Below are 14,570 nucleotides of genomic sequence, written 5' to 3'. Positions count from 1 at the left end.
GTCTCCCAATTCAAATATTGAGTTTGGGAGTTTTTAAAATCCCAGGAATGGTTTAAGTTGTAATAGGAGATTTAATTGAAGAGAAATTTAAGAAATAAGGCTCAATTGGGTTTAATTTGGCTGAAAATACACAATTCTGGAAACCATGGACCAAACAGAAAAAGGGGTAAAATATAGGGTTTAAATCAGACTATTCAAGGGCTAAATTGAAAGAAAATTTGGAAGTGGGAATTCTGATGGGACCTAATTTACTGGCATTACGAAATCAGGTAAATTGTCTTTCCATTGCTGGATACAAAGGGCATGCTAAATCAGATATCATGAATTTAACGATGGTTGCCTTTTCTTACCTGGGTTTCTCGGTAATCAGAAGGTGTTAGCTCTTTCTTTTATATAATCATCCCACAAACAAATCTTGAAACTTGTAAAATACTCAGCATGCCCAACTCAACTGGTAGAATTCCTTGTAATTATAATATTAATTACGACTTTATTTTATAAGATTATACCTTTCCCAGAGAATATAAAAACTTTTTTGTTTTTCCTAGTCATTGCAACGTCGGGTAGCCATGGATCCACCCGGAAAAAAGATTGATACATGAATCAACTTTTAAAAAAATTCTTCTGAACCTGAAAAAGAAAAGAATAGTTAAAAAAAAGGTGATGAAGTTAAGAGGAGGAACAAAATTATAAAGTTACAAAAAAAACAAAGACTTGTGTCAATATGATTGAACATACCAAATATATAAGTCGAGTCATGAAACTGAAATAAGTAAGTAAAAAAAAAGGTTACAGTTAAATCCCAAACAATTCTTGCATCGAATGATAAATTTAAAAGAAAATCTCAAAAACCCCAAGCAAGCCAAACTCTCGAATCTGAATCACAACTGTGACATCGAATAATAAAATTAAAAAGAAGATCAATTAAAAGAAAATAACTAGAAAACCAAAGCGAACCAAACTCTCGAATATAAATAATGTGAAAAAGATAACTAAATAGAAAACAAATCAGGAAACATCATGCACCTCAACTCCAAAACAAATACAAAACAAATAGAAAGGTATTTGGAGAAAATCACAAGCTAATATGAAAAAACCTCAACCTTGATTGATGGATTCAAAAAAAAATTTAATTCTTTATCGATACAATGTTGAAAAATGAAATCTTTTTAAAAAAATCAATTGAAAAAACTTGTCAGAGTAAATCTAAACGAACCTCTCAAACCTGAGTTAATCTTTAAAATTTGCTAAAATGAAGCTTGATCGCAAAAAAAAAAAAAAAAAAAAAAAGCCAACCCGCCAAACTTGTGTTCGAGGTGATGGGACCAAATAAACGAATAGAAAGAAAATCATGAAGCCCAATATATATATAACCTTAACTTTGAAGGATGGAACTAAAACAAAAAATTAATTTCCAACAAATATTATATTAAAAGATAAAATCAAAAAAAATATTAATTTTAAAAAAAAATCAAAGTAAATTCAACCAAAAATAACAAATAAAAAGACTCGAGATAATGTGAGTAAATTTGGAAATTCATAGAAAATCCTACATAAAACAATAAAAAAAAAAAGTATGGAGCCTAATTGATAATAATATAAATGTTGAAGAATGAAACCGAAAAATATAACTTAAAACATTGAAAAAAACCAAGCAAACTCAAGCGAATATTCTAAACTTGAGCTAATATTTCAAACATGCAACCTATGAAATCCCAAACCCAAGCTGAATAAAAAAAAACTCAATTCTCAATTAATTTAATATTGAATAATGGAATAGAAAAAAGATATATCAACTTGGAGAATTAGTCAAAAAAGATTCATTAAAGAATAATAAATAAAAAGACTTCAGATAATTCGGGTCATTTTTAAAATTAGTGAAAAAATCAACATAAATAAAAATAATATAGCCTAGTCTCTAATTGAATAAATATTAAAGGACAAAACTAAAAAAAAATATACGATCTTAAGGAAAGGGGAAAAAAAAAAAAACTAAGCAAACCTCTCAAACTCGTAACCCTTGGGCTCAATAGAAAAACTCAATTTTCAACCAATTTAAATGTTGAAGAAAAATAACAATTTAGAAAATTTGCCAAAGTGGGAAAAAAAAAAATAACTATGAGAATCAAATTTTAAAGTAAAAAAAGTTAAGCATGATTAAATTATAAAAAAAAATCAATTCAAAAAATTATTTTAAACAAAACAAATAGCTTTCAAATGAATGAGACCCAAATTTGAAAGTTAAAAAAAATGGAAGCAGTGAAATTGAATTTTTTTTACTAAAGTTAAAAAAATAAAAATCAAGAGAATGATGATTAAATTTGATAAAAAAAAATAAACATAAGGAGGATGAAATTGTAAAACAAAATTAAAAATGATCTTATACAAAACAAATAACAATCAAAAGAATGGAGATCTAATTTGATATGAAAAAAAAAAACAAAAAAGGATGAAATTGCAAAAAAAAAAAAATTATAAAATGATCTCAAACAAAAAAAATAGCAATAAAAAAAATTGAGGCCAAATTTAAAAGATAAAAAAATTAAAAGGGGATGAAATTAAAAAAAATATATATAATTTTATAGATTATTCAAAAAAAAAAAACAATAAAAAGACAGAGACTAAATATCAAGTAAGAAGAAAATGAAAGGGCTGGTCTACAATTTTGAAAGAGTTAGCGTGACATTCGAAGTGGAAAGAGAGAGAAGAAAGAAAATAAAAGAAATTGTCATTAGTACCAAATCAAAGGTGTATTTAGCGCGCGCACCACTATAAAAGAGATGTTGAGATCTTTTAAATACCATCATAAAAAACGGTGTTTGGTAATCATTATACTTTGTATGCATTGCTAAAAGGGCACAAGAGCTATATATTTAAAGTGTGTTTGACAGTGTGGTAGCGGTTGCTTTTTAAATAGCTTTTTGTGCCGAAATACATGTCAATGATGTTTTTTTTATTTTTAAAAAATTATTTTTGACATAAGCACATCAAAACGATCCAAAAAGTACAAACCGCACTTAATTTTAGCAAAAAAAAATTCAAAATTTGATAAAACGTAGATACAAACGCAATGTCAAACGATGTCTTAACTGTGCGTGTGTGGCAGACGTCCATAATTTTTTGTTAAAAATAATATTTGATAAATAAGAAAATGCCCTTGAGTCTTTTTTATATTAACAAAAAAAAAACAACCAGCTACAGGGATCAAAGATCCTGTGGAGTTTAGTGGAATATTTTTTAGGAGTAATAAAATTATTTTACTGTTTTTAAGAAATTGAAAAGACTAAAATGCTCATAAATGTAAGTTAAGCTATTTTTTATGTGAGGGATAATTATGTAATTTTATTATAAAAAAATAATGAAAAAACTAGCATTTTCTTGCAAAATTTTTTAAAAATAATTATATTACGGTGAAAAGATCACATCGTTGTCAATGCTCGATTAAAAAAAGGCTAAAGGAGATTACAAAATCTTATCCATGAGTGAAAAACTGAAACTTTTGGTAGTTACCCAAGCTTGATAGCAATGGCTGCCTTTTCTCTCCTCTCCCAATTCCATCCAAACCCCTCAATCCCCAAAACGACCACAAAACCCCTTGCTGTCCTCAACAAAGCCTACAAAATGCAGGTTCCTTATGAGTTGAAGCAGGGGCAGACACGTCTTTTCCACCAACTTCCATCTGGTCTGAACATGGAAGTGATTGAGCAAAAGGGTTGTGTTCTGGCAGACGAAGAAAACACTAGAAGCCCAGGAAACAGTGAAAAAAACCCACCTTTGGTTTTTGTTCATGGAAGTTACCATGCTGCTTGGTGCTGGGCAGAGCACTGGTTGCCTTTCTTTTCAGGGTTTGGCTTTGATAGCTATGCTGTTAGCTTGTTGGGTCAGGTCTGTGTCTTTCCTTTCTCTCCCCCGCAAATGTTTGATTTTTGAATTCTTGGTTTTTCAATTATTGTTATAATTTCTGTGTTGAATGTGCCATTTTCTTGAAAACTTGATACCATAAGTTAGTGTATAATAGATATGTATATCCTATATGGAAGAAAGGCTGTATTTTGGTGGAGCTTTATTCTTGTTGCTGTTTCTCTCTATCTTTTTTTTTTTTTTTTTTTGCTTTGGTTGACTGTTGAGAAATGTGTGATGTGGGCAAAAAAAAAAAAAAGATATGTAAATCGTTTCCTCATTATTTGGATCAATTAGTATAAAATTTACATGATTGATTAGTACAAAATCACGCGTTTTTGACAATTTCTGTCCGGTTTAAGTGGGTTTTAACAAAAAAGAGTTTGGAAGATTTGGTAGGAAAGGCATTTCTTCCTGTGACTTGCAAGCAACCAAGCAATGATCTTACATTCAAACATCACCAAATTTCAAAACTATAAGTTCGTTGTCTCATACTTTTATGTCTGGCTTGTAATCTTTTTTATTGTTTCATTCTTCTTCTTTTGAGATATAGCAATTCAGTCATTTATTGCTTAATGCCATCCCTGCTGTATGAGCTAGAAGAACCGTTTTCCTATCATATGCATTCGAAGGTGTTAATTATACGAGGGCATTGAGATGCAGTGGAACAAATACCTGGAATTATTTTGATTGCCATTATAGCACTGATTAGGCATATGTTGCCTATGTTTATGCAGGGTGAAAGTGATGCACCAGCTGGTCCTGTTGCTGGTTCTCTTCAGGTAATTTAGCTCTTCACTAGAGCTGATGAAGTCCTTCACAGACTTGGATGCTTTCCTTCTATATAATAATCTAAGATATCTCACTATTAAAATGCTTTTCTTATTTCATATTCACTTTCAAATCTGCAGTAGACACATGCAGGTGATGTCGCTGACTTCATCCAGAAAAAACTAATGTCTCCACCAGTCTTGCTTGGGCATTCATTTGGAGGATTAATCATTCAGTGCTACATTGCAAATATAAGGAATAAACAAACTTTAGGTAATATCCATCTTCTAGTTGATTGATTCTTATATTCAAGATGGTCGGGTTATTTTTAGCATGAGATATGATTGATAATATACTCATACCCTTCATGACAACACTGCCATGTGCATGTGGATCAAAACCTTAACATATACTTGATGAAATTAATTACATTTAAAAACAACAGTTGTTTCATTGTGATCGAGAACAAATATTTTTCATCAGAGTAATCTTCTCTGCTTTATTGGTTTGAGAAAGTCCCCCTTCACTTGTACTTTAACTGCAATGCTCTTCGGTCTTCATTCTAGAAAAGAAAATGCTGTACCCTGATCTTGCTGGTGCTGTGCTTGTGTGCTCTGTACCGCCTTCAGGTAATAGGTATGTTCGCTTTTTATGATGGATTTACTTTTCGCTTACTTGAACATAACCAGCCAAACTGAAATTTTGATTGATACTTTCCAGTGGATTAGTGTGGCGTTATCTGTTTTCCAAACCTGTTGCTGCTTTTAAGGTATTTGCTTCTGGATTTTGAAATAGAAGATTAGTATGCCTCTTTAATTTTTTTCTTTCCTCTTCAATATTGGAACCTGGATGTTGAAAAACTGGACTCATTACTTCAATTTACACTTCATCAAAAACATGACATCAGAATTTCTGCTCTTTATTTTCTTAACCCAAAGAGTAAGATTGGCTGATCAAATAAGTCTCTTCAAATAATAGATATGTTTATATGAACCCATAAGCAGGTGACACGCAGCTTGGCAGCTAAGGCTTTTCAAACCGATCTTGCACTCTGCAAGGAAACATTTTTCACATCAACTATGGAGGATCATCTAGTGAAACGGTTGGTTTATATAGCTCTTCTCCATATTCTTATGACCTGGTTTACTCTTCATATTGTTCTATATGACAAATCGACAATATACAACATATTTATGTGGTTTCATGTGTCTATTGTTTTGTTGATTTAAGCATATGGTATCAGACCTGAAATTTACTTTGGGTTCAAAATTACTTTTTGCACGACCTAACTAGAGCTGGAAGCTTACTTTATGTCAGGAATTTCTGTTTCTTTTTTAAAACTTCAAACTCACGTTTTTAAAAAGGTGTTAGCCTTAAAGGAAATGAATCAAATGATTTTTTTGCAAAGCTTATTGATATCGTTGGTAGATGACAAGATAATACAAGAGAAATTCTGGAAAATGTTTTCTCCCATTCACTAAGAGAGTTACAATATATATATACATCAAGAAGTATCAAATCCCTTAATTCTAGGAAAACATAATCATATCCTTTAATACTAGGCCTAGACAATAATTGAGAACTTTAGAGAGAATCAAGGGATATACAGCTATAACAGAAGAAATTAAAAAGAAATAAGAATATAGTGACAGCTATGAAAGAAATAGAATATACTGACAGCTATAAAAAGAAAGACTGACAGCTATTAAAGAGATGAAATAAAAGAGAATATATTGACAATGCTAACATCCCCCCTCAAATTGATGCTGGAGGATTACTAAGCATCAATTTGCCAACCAAAAACTGATGTCGTGGTCGAGTCATGGATTTGGTGAACACCGTCAGCAATCTGGAGATCAGTGGAGATATGTGGAAGAGAAATAACATGAGCATCGACGGCTTCGCGGATAGAGTGAACAATCCACTTCAATATGTTTGTGGTGGCTCATGGAAGACAGAATCGTAGCAATCTGAAATAGCACTCGTGTTGTCTGCAATGGAGGAGAGTAGGAGTAGTCTGCGGCAATCCCATCTCGGCAAGCAGGCCACGAAGCCAAACAATCTCTGAGCATGGCAGCGGACTCATGGCGCGATATTCAGATTCGGTCGAGGATTGGAGACTCGAACTTGTTGCTTACTTTTCCAAGAAATCAAGGAAATCACTAAGAAACAGACACCAACCTATAACAGAGCGTCTGGTATCAGGACAACAGCCCAATCTGCATCGCTGTATGCAAACAGACTAGAGGAGATCCAGCTGGTAGAATAGACCACGGTTAGAAGAACCAAGTAGATATCGAATGATAGCGACGGACTGCTGCATAAGTGTAGATGCGAGGAGATTGCGATAAAATTGACTGACTTGCTGAACAGCAAAGGAGAATATCAGGTCGAAGTAATAGTAAGATAATTCAAAGCTGCCAAACAAGTTGTCGATACAAAGATGGATTAGGAAAGAAGATCCCCAACATCACTTTGAAACTTAACATTCACCTCTAAAGGAGTATCTACGGGAGAAAGAAGCGTGAAGACCGGCCAAAGCAATCAATCATGAGTGTATTTCTGTTGGTGCACATAAATACCAGAAGAGGAAGAATGAACTCCAAACCCAAGAAGTAAGTGAGAGAGAACCAAGGTCCGTCATATGAAAGGAATCCCGAAGGTGTTGCTGAAGTCTGCTAATCAATGTCGAATCAGTGCCTGTAATGACAATGTCATCGACAATAAACAAGTAGAAAAAACATACCCCAGAGATGTTGTGCAAAGAAATAATGAAGAATCTATATTTGCTTTGCACAAAAGAAGAAGCGAAGCAAGGTAGTGCGAAACTTGTCAAACCATGGCCCGGGGAGCTTTGTTTCAAACCATACAAGGACCGCTTCAATTTACAAACAACCGATTTAGAAGATGAAACCAAACCCGGTGGAGGTGCCATATAAATATCCTCTTTGAGATCACCATGAAGAAACGCATTTTTGACGTCCATTTGATGAAGTGGCCAACCCTGTGAAGCAGCAATGGCAATAATAGTGCGCACAGTAGTCATTTTGGCTACAGGGGCAAAAGTCTCTTCATAATCCACCCCATATTCTTGTCGATTCCCCAGAGCAACCAACCGAGCTTTATAGCGGTCTAGAGTGCCATCAGAGCGAAGTTTTATGGAATATACCCATTTACACCCAATGGGTTTAACGGATAGAGGACATGAAACAAGATCCCATGTATGATTATCCTAAAGGGCTGAAAACCAGAATAATACTCCTGAATAGAAAGATTGCTTTGAGAATAATTAAAGATGTCGTGTTTCTAATTGGAAACGTCTAGCATTGTTAATCTTGATAGTAAAACCTTTTTCAGATATTCCCACATGGTTTTGCTGTTTTGTATGGCCTCAGATTCAGAATAATTAGGGGTCAAACTGACCCTATATCCAGGACATTACCCGAGTCCTTGACCTTCCATAAAGACAGTTTCTTTAGCATCAGTAGGGGCTGGATCACTCCCATCCACAATGACTCCCACAATTCTTTTCCTGTGACAAAGACTTGAAACTGAAATTCCCAAGCTGAATAAATTCTTCCCCAGTAAAATCGGACACCAAACAGATCAGAATTGTTTGACATCTTTTGTAGTGATACACACAAAAAAAAATCACAGAACCCAGGAGAATACAGACCCAGCTGACAACCAAGAACCAAACCAAAAGAACCAAGAAAAACTGAGAGTCCTCTGTATCTTAGGAACTGATCCAGAATAATCCAGAAATCGAAAAACAACAAAAAAGAACCTGATTTTGGGATACAAATTCAAAGGTAAGCTCTGATACCAATGACAAGATAATACAAGAGAAATTCTGGAAAAATGATTTCTCCCATTCACTAAGAGAGTTACAATATATATATACATCAAAGAAGTATCAAATCTTAATTCTAGGAAAAAACATAATCATATCCTTTAATACTAGGCCTAGACAATAATTGAGAACTTTAGAGAGAATCAAGGGATATACAGCTATAACAGAAATTAAACAAAGAAAGAAGAATATAGTGACAGCTATAGAAAGAAAATAGAATATACTGACACTATAAAAAGAAAGACTGACAGCTATTAAAGAGATGAAATAAAAGAGAATATATTGACAATGCTAACAGTAGAAACGTGCATATATCAATCAATTATGTTAGTGTGATTCACACCAATAGTCCTCAGGGAAGCATTTGATAGGTATGACTTCCGCTCAGAAGTCCTTTCAGAATGCTCAAGACTGTCAATCAGTATGTTATACCTCAGGGGTTGGCCAACTGAGCAAACTCAAAATTCATCTATGAAATTCCTAGTTGTAAACACTGAATTGCCATTGAGAATGTGCCAAGTCATGACTGTATTTGAACATTTATTGCGTTTTTTGGGGAGTTTTATGATGGAAATTTTTATGTGCTATTTTGAAACTGGCCCATCAAAGGCCAGGCTTTAGGTAATGATTTTATGGTTTTTGATGCCATATTTTGTGTTTTATTAATCTGTTATATAAATACTAAATATCTCCAATCAACCGGAAGCAATGAAAATCATATTTTGAAAAAAAGAAGGATGTGTTATTTCCACTTCACTACTAGTGACTCCTACTTTACCATTTTATTAGTGAGGACCTGTATTGAATACATATCTTAATCACTTTATAATTTTAGATTCTATGATAAATTCATGTTTGTGTTTTTGTTGAAAATAATAACAAGAAGAAGAAGAAGAAGAAGAAAGACTACAAAAAAAAAAAAAAACTATCTCAAGATTTGTTTGCATCTTCAATTGATTCAGATTTATACTTTATAATATATATTTTCTTAAAGAATATATTTTGAAGAATCTAACTTGTCAAACAGTGATTGGTATTTATAATTACTATAAGTTTGAGCTCCTAATATTTAACTTTAATGCTGAAATCAATACATTTTAAAATAATACTATAAGATTAGTAATAATTTAGATTTTATAGTATATGTACTTTGATACTCAAAAATTTTATGGTCGTGATTCATTGAGTAACTTCTTCATGATGATTGCAATATCTACCAGCTCAATTTTAAGGGGGGAAAAACTATTTTACATGGCTTGTATTTTTGGAAAATAAAGTCATAAATAATAAGCATAACTCTTTTTCTTGTATACTCTTAAAAAAATTAAATTCAAGAAGTACATTAAATGAGGCTATTTTAGTATTTAATAATATAATGCAGAAGTTACAAGTTCTGAATTGAGAAATAACACCACCCAAAATTCAAAATGCTAAGTTGCTGACCCTAGAAAATCTAGCCATTTGCTGTTTTTTTTTTTTTTTACCTTAACCATGCCAATTTAAAAGAATTTGTCCTCTCACATAGGCAGCTACATCCTTAAAAGTGCATCCATTTCTAGGTTTATGTAGTTGACCATCAAAGTTTGAGTCATTTTTGTTTCTTTCAGTTACCAAGCACTAATGAAAGAAAGCTCAAGAATGCCACTGTTTGATCTAAGGAAGCTTAATTCATCACTTCCAGTTCCTTCGGTGCTAAAATCATCTATTGAAGTGCTTGTGCTGGGAGCAAATGGTGATTTCATAGTGGTAACTTCATATTTAACTCAAGCAACTCATATCTTCCTATAAGTATTCAGATCTAATATGTTGAAATCGTTGGAGTACCTTAGTATTCCTCTCTCATGTAAGTATTAAGATCTATTTCTCTGAAAAGGTACTGTGTTTCTCATTATGCTCCTTATCATTAGAGATAATCATAGTTTCTTATCATTACAGAGATTTTGTGGTTTTCCTTTATCCCTACAAAAGGTTAGCCTGAGAAAGCACCTTGGTATAGAGTCTTTTTCCTCTGTATGTGATAGGGCAGGGTATGTTGTCTACATAGTGAAAATCATGCATGGCATGAATCCAACCTCAAGAATTCTGGTTCAACCATTTTGGTGTTGCCGACTCCTTCAGGCCTCCAAGGATTCAAAAGGGAAAAAGTAAAGTAAAGTAAAATAAAATAAAGTGAAAATTTCCGCAGTTGCTGCTTGTCTTAATTCATTCTCTTTCTTATCTGATCATGGCATGTGTCACACTCATCTATTCTATATTCAAAGCCGGATCCCATCCTTGGCAATGTCAGTTGTCATGTTTGTGTCTGAATTTCTGAGTGGGACCTTTCCTTCTGATGTTTTCTTAAAGACATGTCAGGGGTGGAGATTCACTCTTACAATGGTAAGGCACCAGAAGGGGCCTTTCTTGATAAGGGCCATCCTTATTATACTGGGAAAAAAAACCAAAAACAAAAACAACCTTCTTTGGTTGGTCTGAATTCAAGACCAAAATCCCCATCACCTTGCTATGCTCAATGGCATCCTGCTCCCTTGAAACCCAATTACATTTTTCTCCTCTAGCATCGTATGATTTAGCTCCTAAATTTTCTGTATCTTTGGCAAAGCATGCAATTGCCATATTTGTGGCCTAAGCAATTCCTGCATGAATCTAATTACCCTCATTATCACAGTTAAGTCTTTGAACAGTGATCGTCCTTTTTGGCAGAATAATCTCTGCTTCAATCTCAATGCTAGAGTTTTTCCAAATGGTATCATTTTATTGGTTTTGTAGGGATATATATCCTGGCCATTCTAGACAATTTGCCTGAGAATTTCTTACCAAAAATCTTGCAGCTTCAACCCAGGAGAAAAATGGAATTGTCATCGTCCCAGTTTGTCTAGATGACTGCAATTTTCATTTGTTTGTAGTCTGGACCTATTTTATTGCTTGCATTACCTCTAAGTAAAGTTTATTGTTTATTGCTTGATAAAATTTTCAGGACACCGAAGGACTCAACGAGACAGGCAGGTTTTATGGCGTATTACCAATCTGTGTTGAAGGGGTTGCCCATGACATGATGCTAGATTGTTCATGGGAGAAAGGTGCTAGAGCTATTCTATCATGGTTAAATTGTTTAAGCAGGCAGGAGTTAGGACCATTGTTTGATTCTGCTCGAAACTTGCTTATCTTGCAAGAGAAAATTGCGCGGTTCTTAAAGCCATAATGAATTTCAAATAACAAAGAAAAAGAAAAACTTAATTGTGGGTCTTGTATCATTCTCCTTTGTGGTTACAAGTATCATAGATTATACAAACGAATGGCATTAGGTCATGATATCTCAAACCACATAAAATCCCACGTTAAACTGACGAAAACCATCTAACCATTAGCCATTGCATGATTCCGTTATACTACATCGAACTCAGGCTTCTAGCTATAGCAAAGTATACAATCTTCTATGTCATTGTGCCATTGTTCCTAATCGTCTCACCCATGGCGCTAGCTGAAGAAGACGAGGTCGTAAGTCCTTCACCTGAACCCTTTCCATCTTAGCCAGCAGCAGGGATTTACCAATATGGGGACCCTTGCGCGAATTTAGCAGGCGAGGATGGAGGGGATGAAATTCTGGGTGGAACTTTGCTTGGAAAGCATGTTATCTTGGTTCTTGAATGCTGAGAAAAAACAAGCTTACTTGAGAGGCCAGTGGCGGAACCGCATGGGGGCAATTGCCCCCTTATTTTTTATTTTCAACATTTTTTTATATTAAAATATGCAATTGCCTTTTTAAATTTTTTTTTCAAAATACTTTTTATATTAGAATATTAATAATATTTTAACATGTTTAATTTTTTTTGCTGGCTACTAATTAATCCAAGTTAGCTATTGTTAACTATAATATAATATAATATATATATAATATATATGTGTAGCACATTTATTAATTTTTTTTCTTTTTTTTTTTCATTAATTAACTGAGAGCCTTTCTTCTTTCTTTCTAGCTACTATTTTTTGCCTCCTTTTCTTTTGCAAAATTTATCTTCAAGTCCTAAGCTATTAATTAGTTAAGTAAATAACTTTTATGATTTATGTTTTTAGATAAGTTTTCTTCATCTTTTCTATTTGTTTCATTGTTTAATTTTAGTTTTATTCCTTTACAATTAGTTATTGAAAATGTTAAGATTTATAATAATTTAAGAGTTTGTTGAATTAATATGTGTACGAGTAATATTATATGCACATAGATATAAATTAAAATGAGTATTAATTAATTGATAAGTATTTTACTATGAATTTCATATTAAAAATGGATAGCGATAATTAAAAATAAAGTATAGAAAAACTCAAAAAATTAAGGACACAATAGAGAAATTAAAAAAATATTTAACATTTATGTTTAACCCACTTGTAGAAAACAATAAGTCAACAATAACAACATTAATTTGTGATGACAATCTTTTTAAGTTATGGTTTTAGTTGCTCTCTACCAAATGTCAGTATAAAATTGTTGTCAAGAACTTCATTAAACCTTGAAAGATTTAGAAAAACACAAACATTGAACATACCCTAAACTAAAAATAGATTAATGACAGTTTGATTGTATATATTTAATAAATTGATAATAAAATTATTATGAAACAGTTTTAAAATATAAAATTTGAAAAGAAGAATGATAACGTAAGTATTGTTTTTATTTTGAAAGTATTTTTAAATTAATTTTTTTGATATGAGTTAGTACATATATTTCAAATTAATTTTTTTAATATAATACATGTCTATATAATATATAATATTAATATTTATTAATAATTTGTTTTTTTATTTAAAAAATCATGGGTCCGTCACTGTAAGAGGCTAATGGGAAAGGCATGCAATGAGGCATTAAAGAAGATGGTTCTTGAATTTCCTGGGTTTTAAGCGCTGAATCCAAATGCGTATAAGCAGTCTCATCCAAACTTGGATTGACCTGAAGCTTGATAAAATATTGATCTAAGAGAACTTTTAGACATTTCACTGACTCAGTTGACTGGTCAAACTGTTAAATTCAGTCCAGATCAATATATATATATATATATATATATAAACATTGCTTGAAAATAATGCCAAGTCAGAAATCCGTATGTTAGCCACCAAGAGTATGCTCAACGCATTTCTTTTATTTTTATTTTTATTATTATTTCGTACTAATCTCTTTCTTAAGAGAATTAAAGGCTTGAATGCCGCGAACAAGAAGAAGAAATAAATGTATTCAAAAGAAATGATCAAAAAAAAAAATACAAGTTTCTTTTCAACATTCTTATCATAACCCCTTTAATTTTACAATAAATAAATACAGCACTTTGCAATTTCTCCTTTGAAAAAAAATATTCTAGCCTTTTTGTGAGTTTTTTTGTGGTTTTAAACATTTTTATATATTTTATTTGATTTGGAAAAGCAATGAGAGAAAAAAAAATACCATAATGTTTTAGTCACAACATGATAATTACAAAATGGGCCAAATAAAGCTATGAGGTTTCACTTAAGAAAATAGGTGAAGATGCTTTTTAAAATGAAAGAGTATTTATTTGTGTTTTTTAAAAAATATATATAAAAACAACCTTACAAAATTATCATTAGCACATATTTATATATTATCGTTTAAAATATTCATAGCAACATTATTTTTTTTTCTTAAATTTATAGATATAAGTAATGTACGTTTTATTTTTTAAAAAAACTAGCTTATATTCTTTTTACTGTAAATATGTATAAATTTTTTATATCTTTATTTACTTCAATTACTATGTTAATTTGAATTTAAAATGATAATATCAATTTTTAGCTTCTATAAAATATTACAATAAGTTTATGTATTTTATAATTATTTAATTCAAGATAACATAATAACAAGTTTATTACAACAAAACCCAATAATATATTATCAAATAATTTCCATCAGAATAGAAAAGAAAACAAATAGGCCCTATTTTTCCGGCCCAAAGTAGAAATCAGCCCATATGTCTAAGCGAATCCTAACCGTCCAAAAAATATGTAACCCTAAATCTTTCTTATTAAACCCACACTTCATCTT

General features: G+C 31.9%; 1 protein-coding gene across 1 annotated transcript; it reads left to right on the top strand.

Annotated features, from left to right (window-relative positions):
• Positions 1 to 3,446: 3,446 nt before the first annotated feature.
• Positions 3,447 to 11,772, top strand: LOC118055977 (uncharacterized). Its single transcript, XM_035068030.2, has 8 exons — positions 3,447 to 3,885; positions 4,638 to 4,682; positions 4,815 to 4,944; positions 5,238 to 5,307; positions 5,392 to 5,440; positions 5,676 to 5,773; positions 10,132 to 10,270; positions 11,502 to 11,772. Exons 1-8 carry the CDS (start codon positions 3,526 to 3,528, stop codon positions 11,724 to 11,726), a joined length of 1,116 nt encoding a protein of 371 aa, XP_034923921.1. The 5' UTR covers positions 3,447 to 3,525; the 3' UTR covers positions 11,727 to 11,772.
• Positions 11,773 to 14,570: the final 2,798 nt, after the last annotated feature.

Source organism: Populus alba, chromosome 4 (genome assembly GCF_005239225.2).
Source record: "Populus alba chromosome 4, ASM523922v2, whole genome shotgun sequence".
NCBI classification, from domain to species: Eukaryota; Viridiplantae; Streptophyta; class Magnoliopsida; order Malpighiales; family Salicaceae; genus Populus; species Populus alba.
Note: the sequence above shows the minus strand (reverse complement) of the source record. Positions and strands in the feature narration are given on the sequence as shown.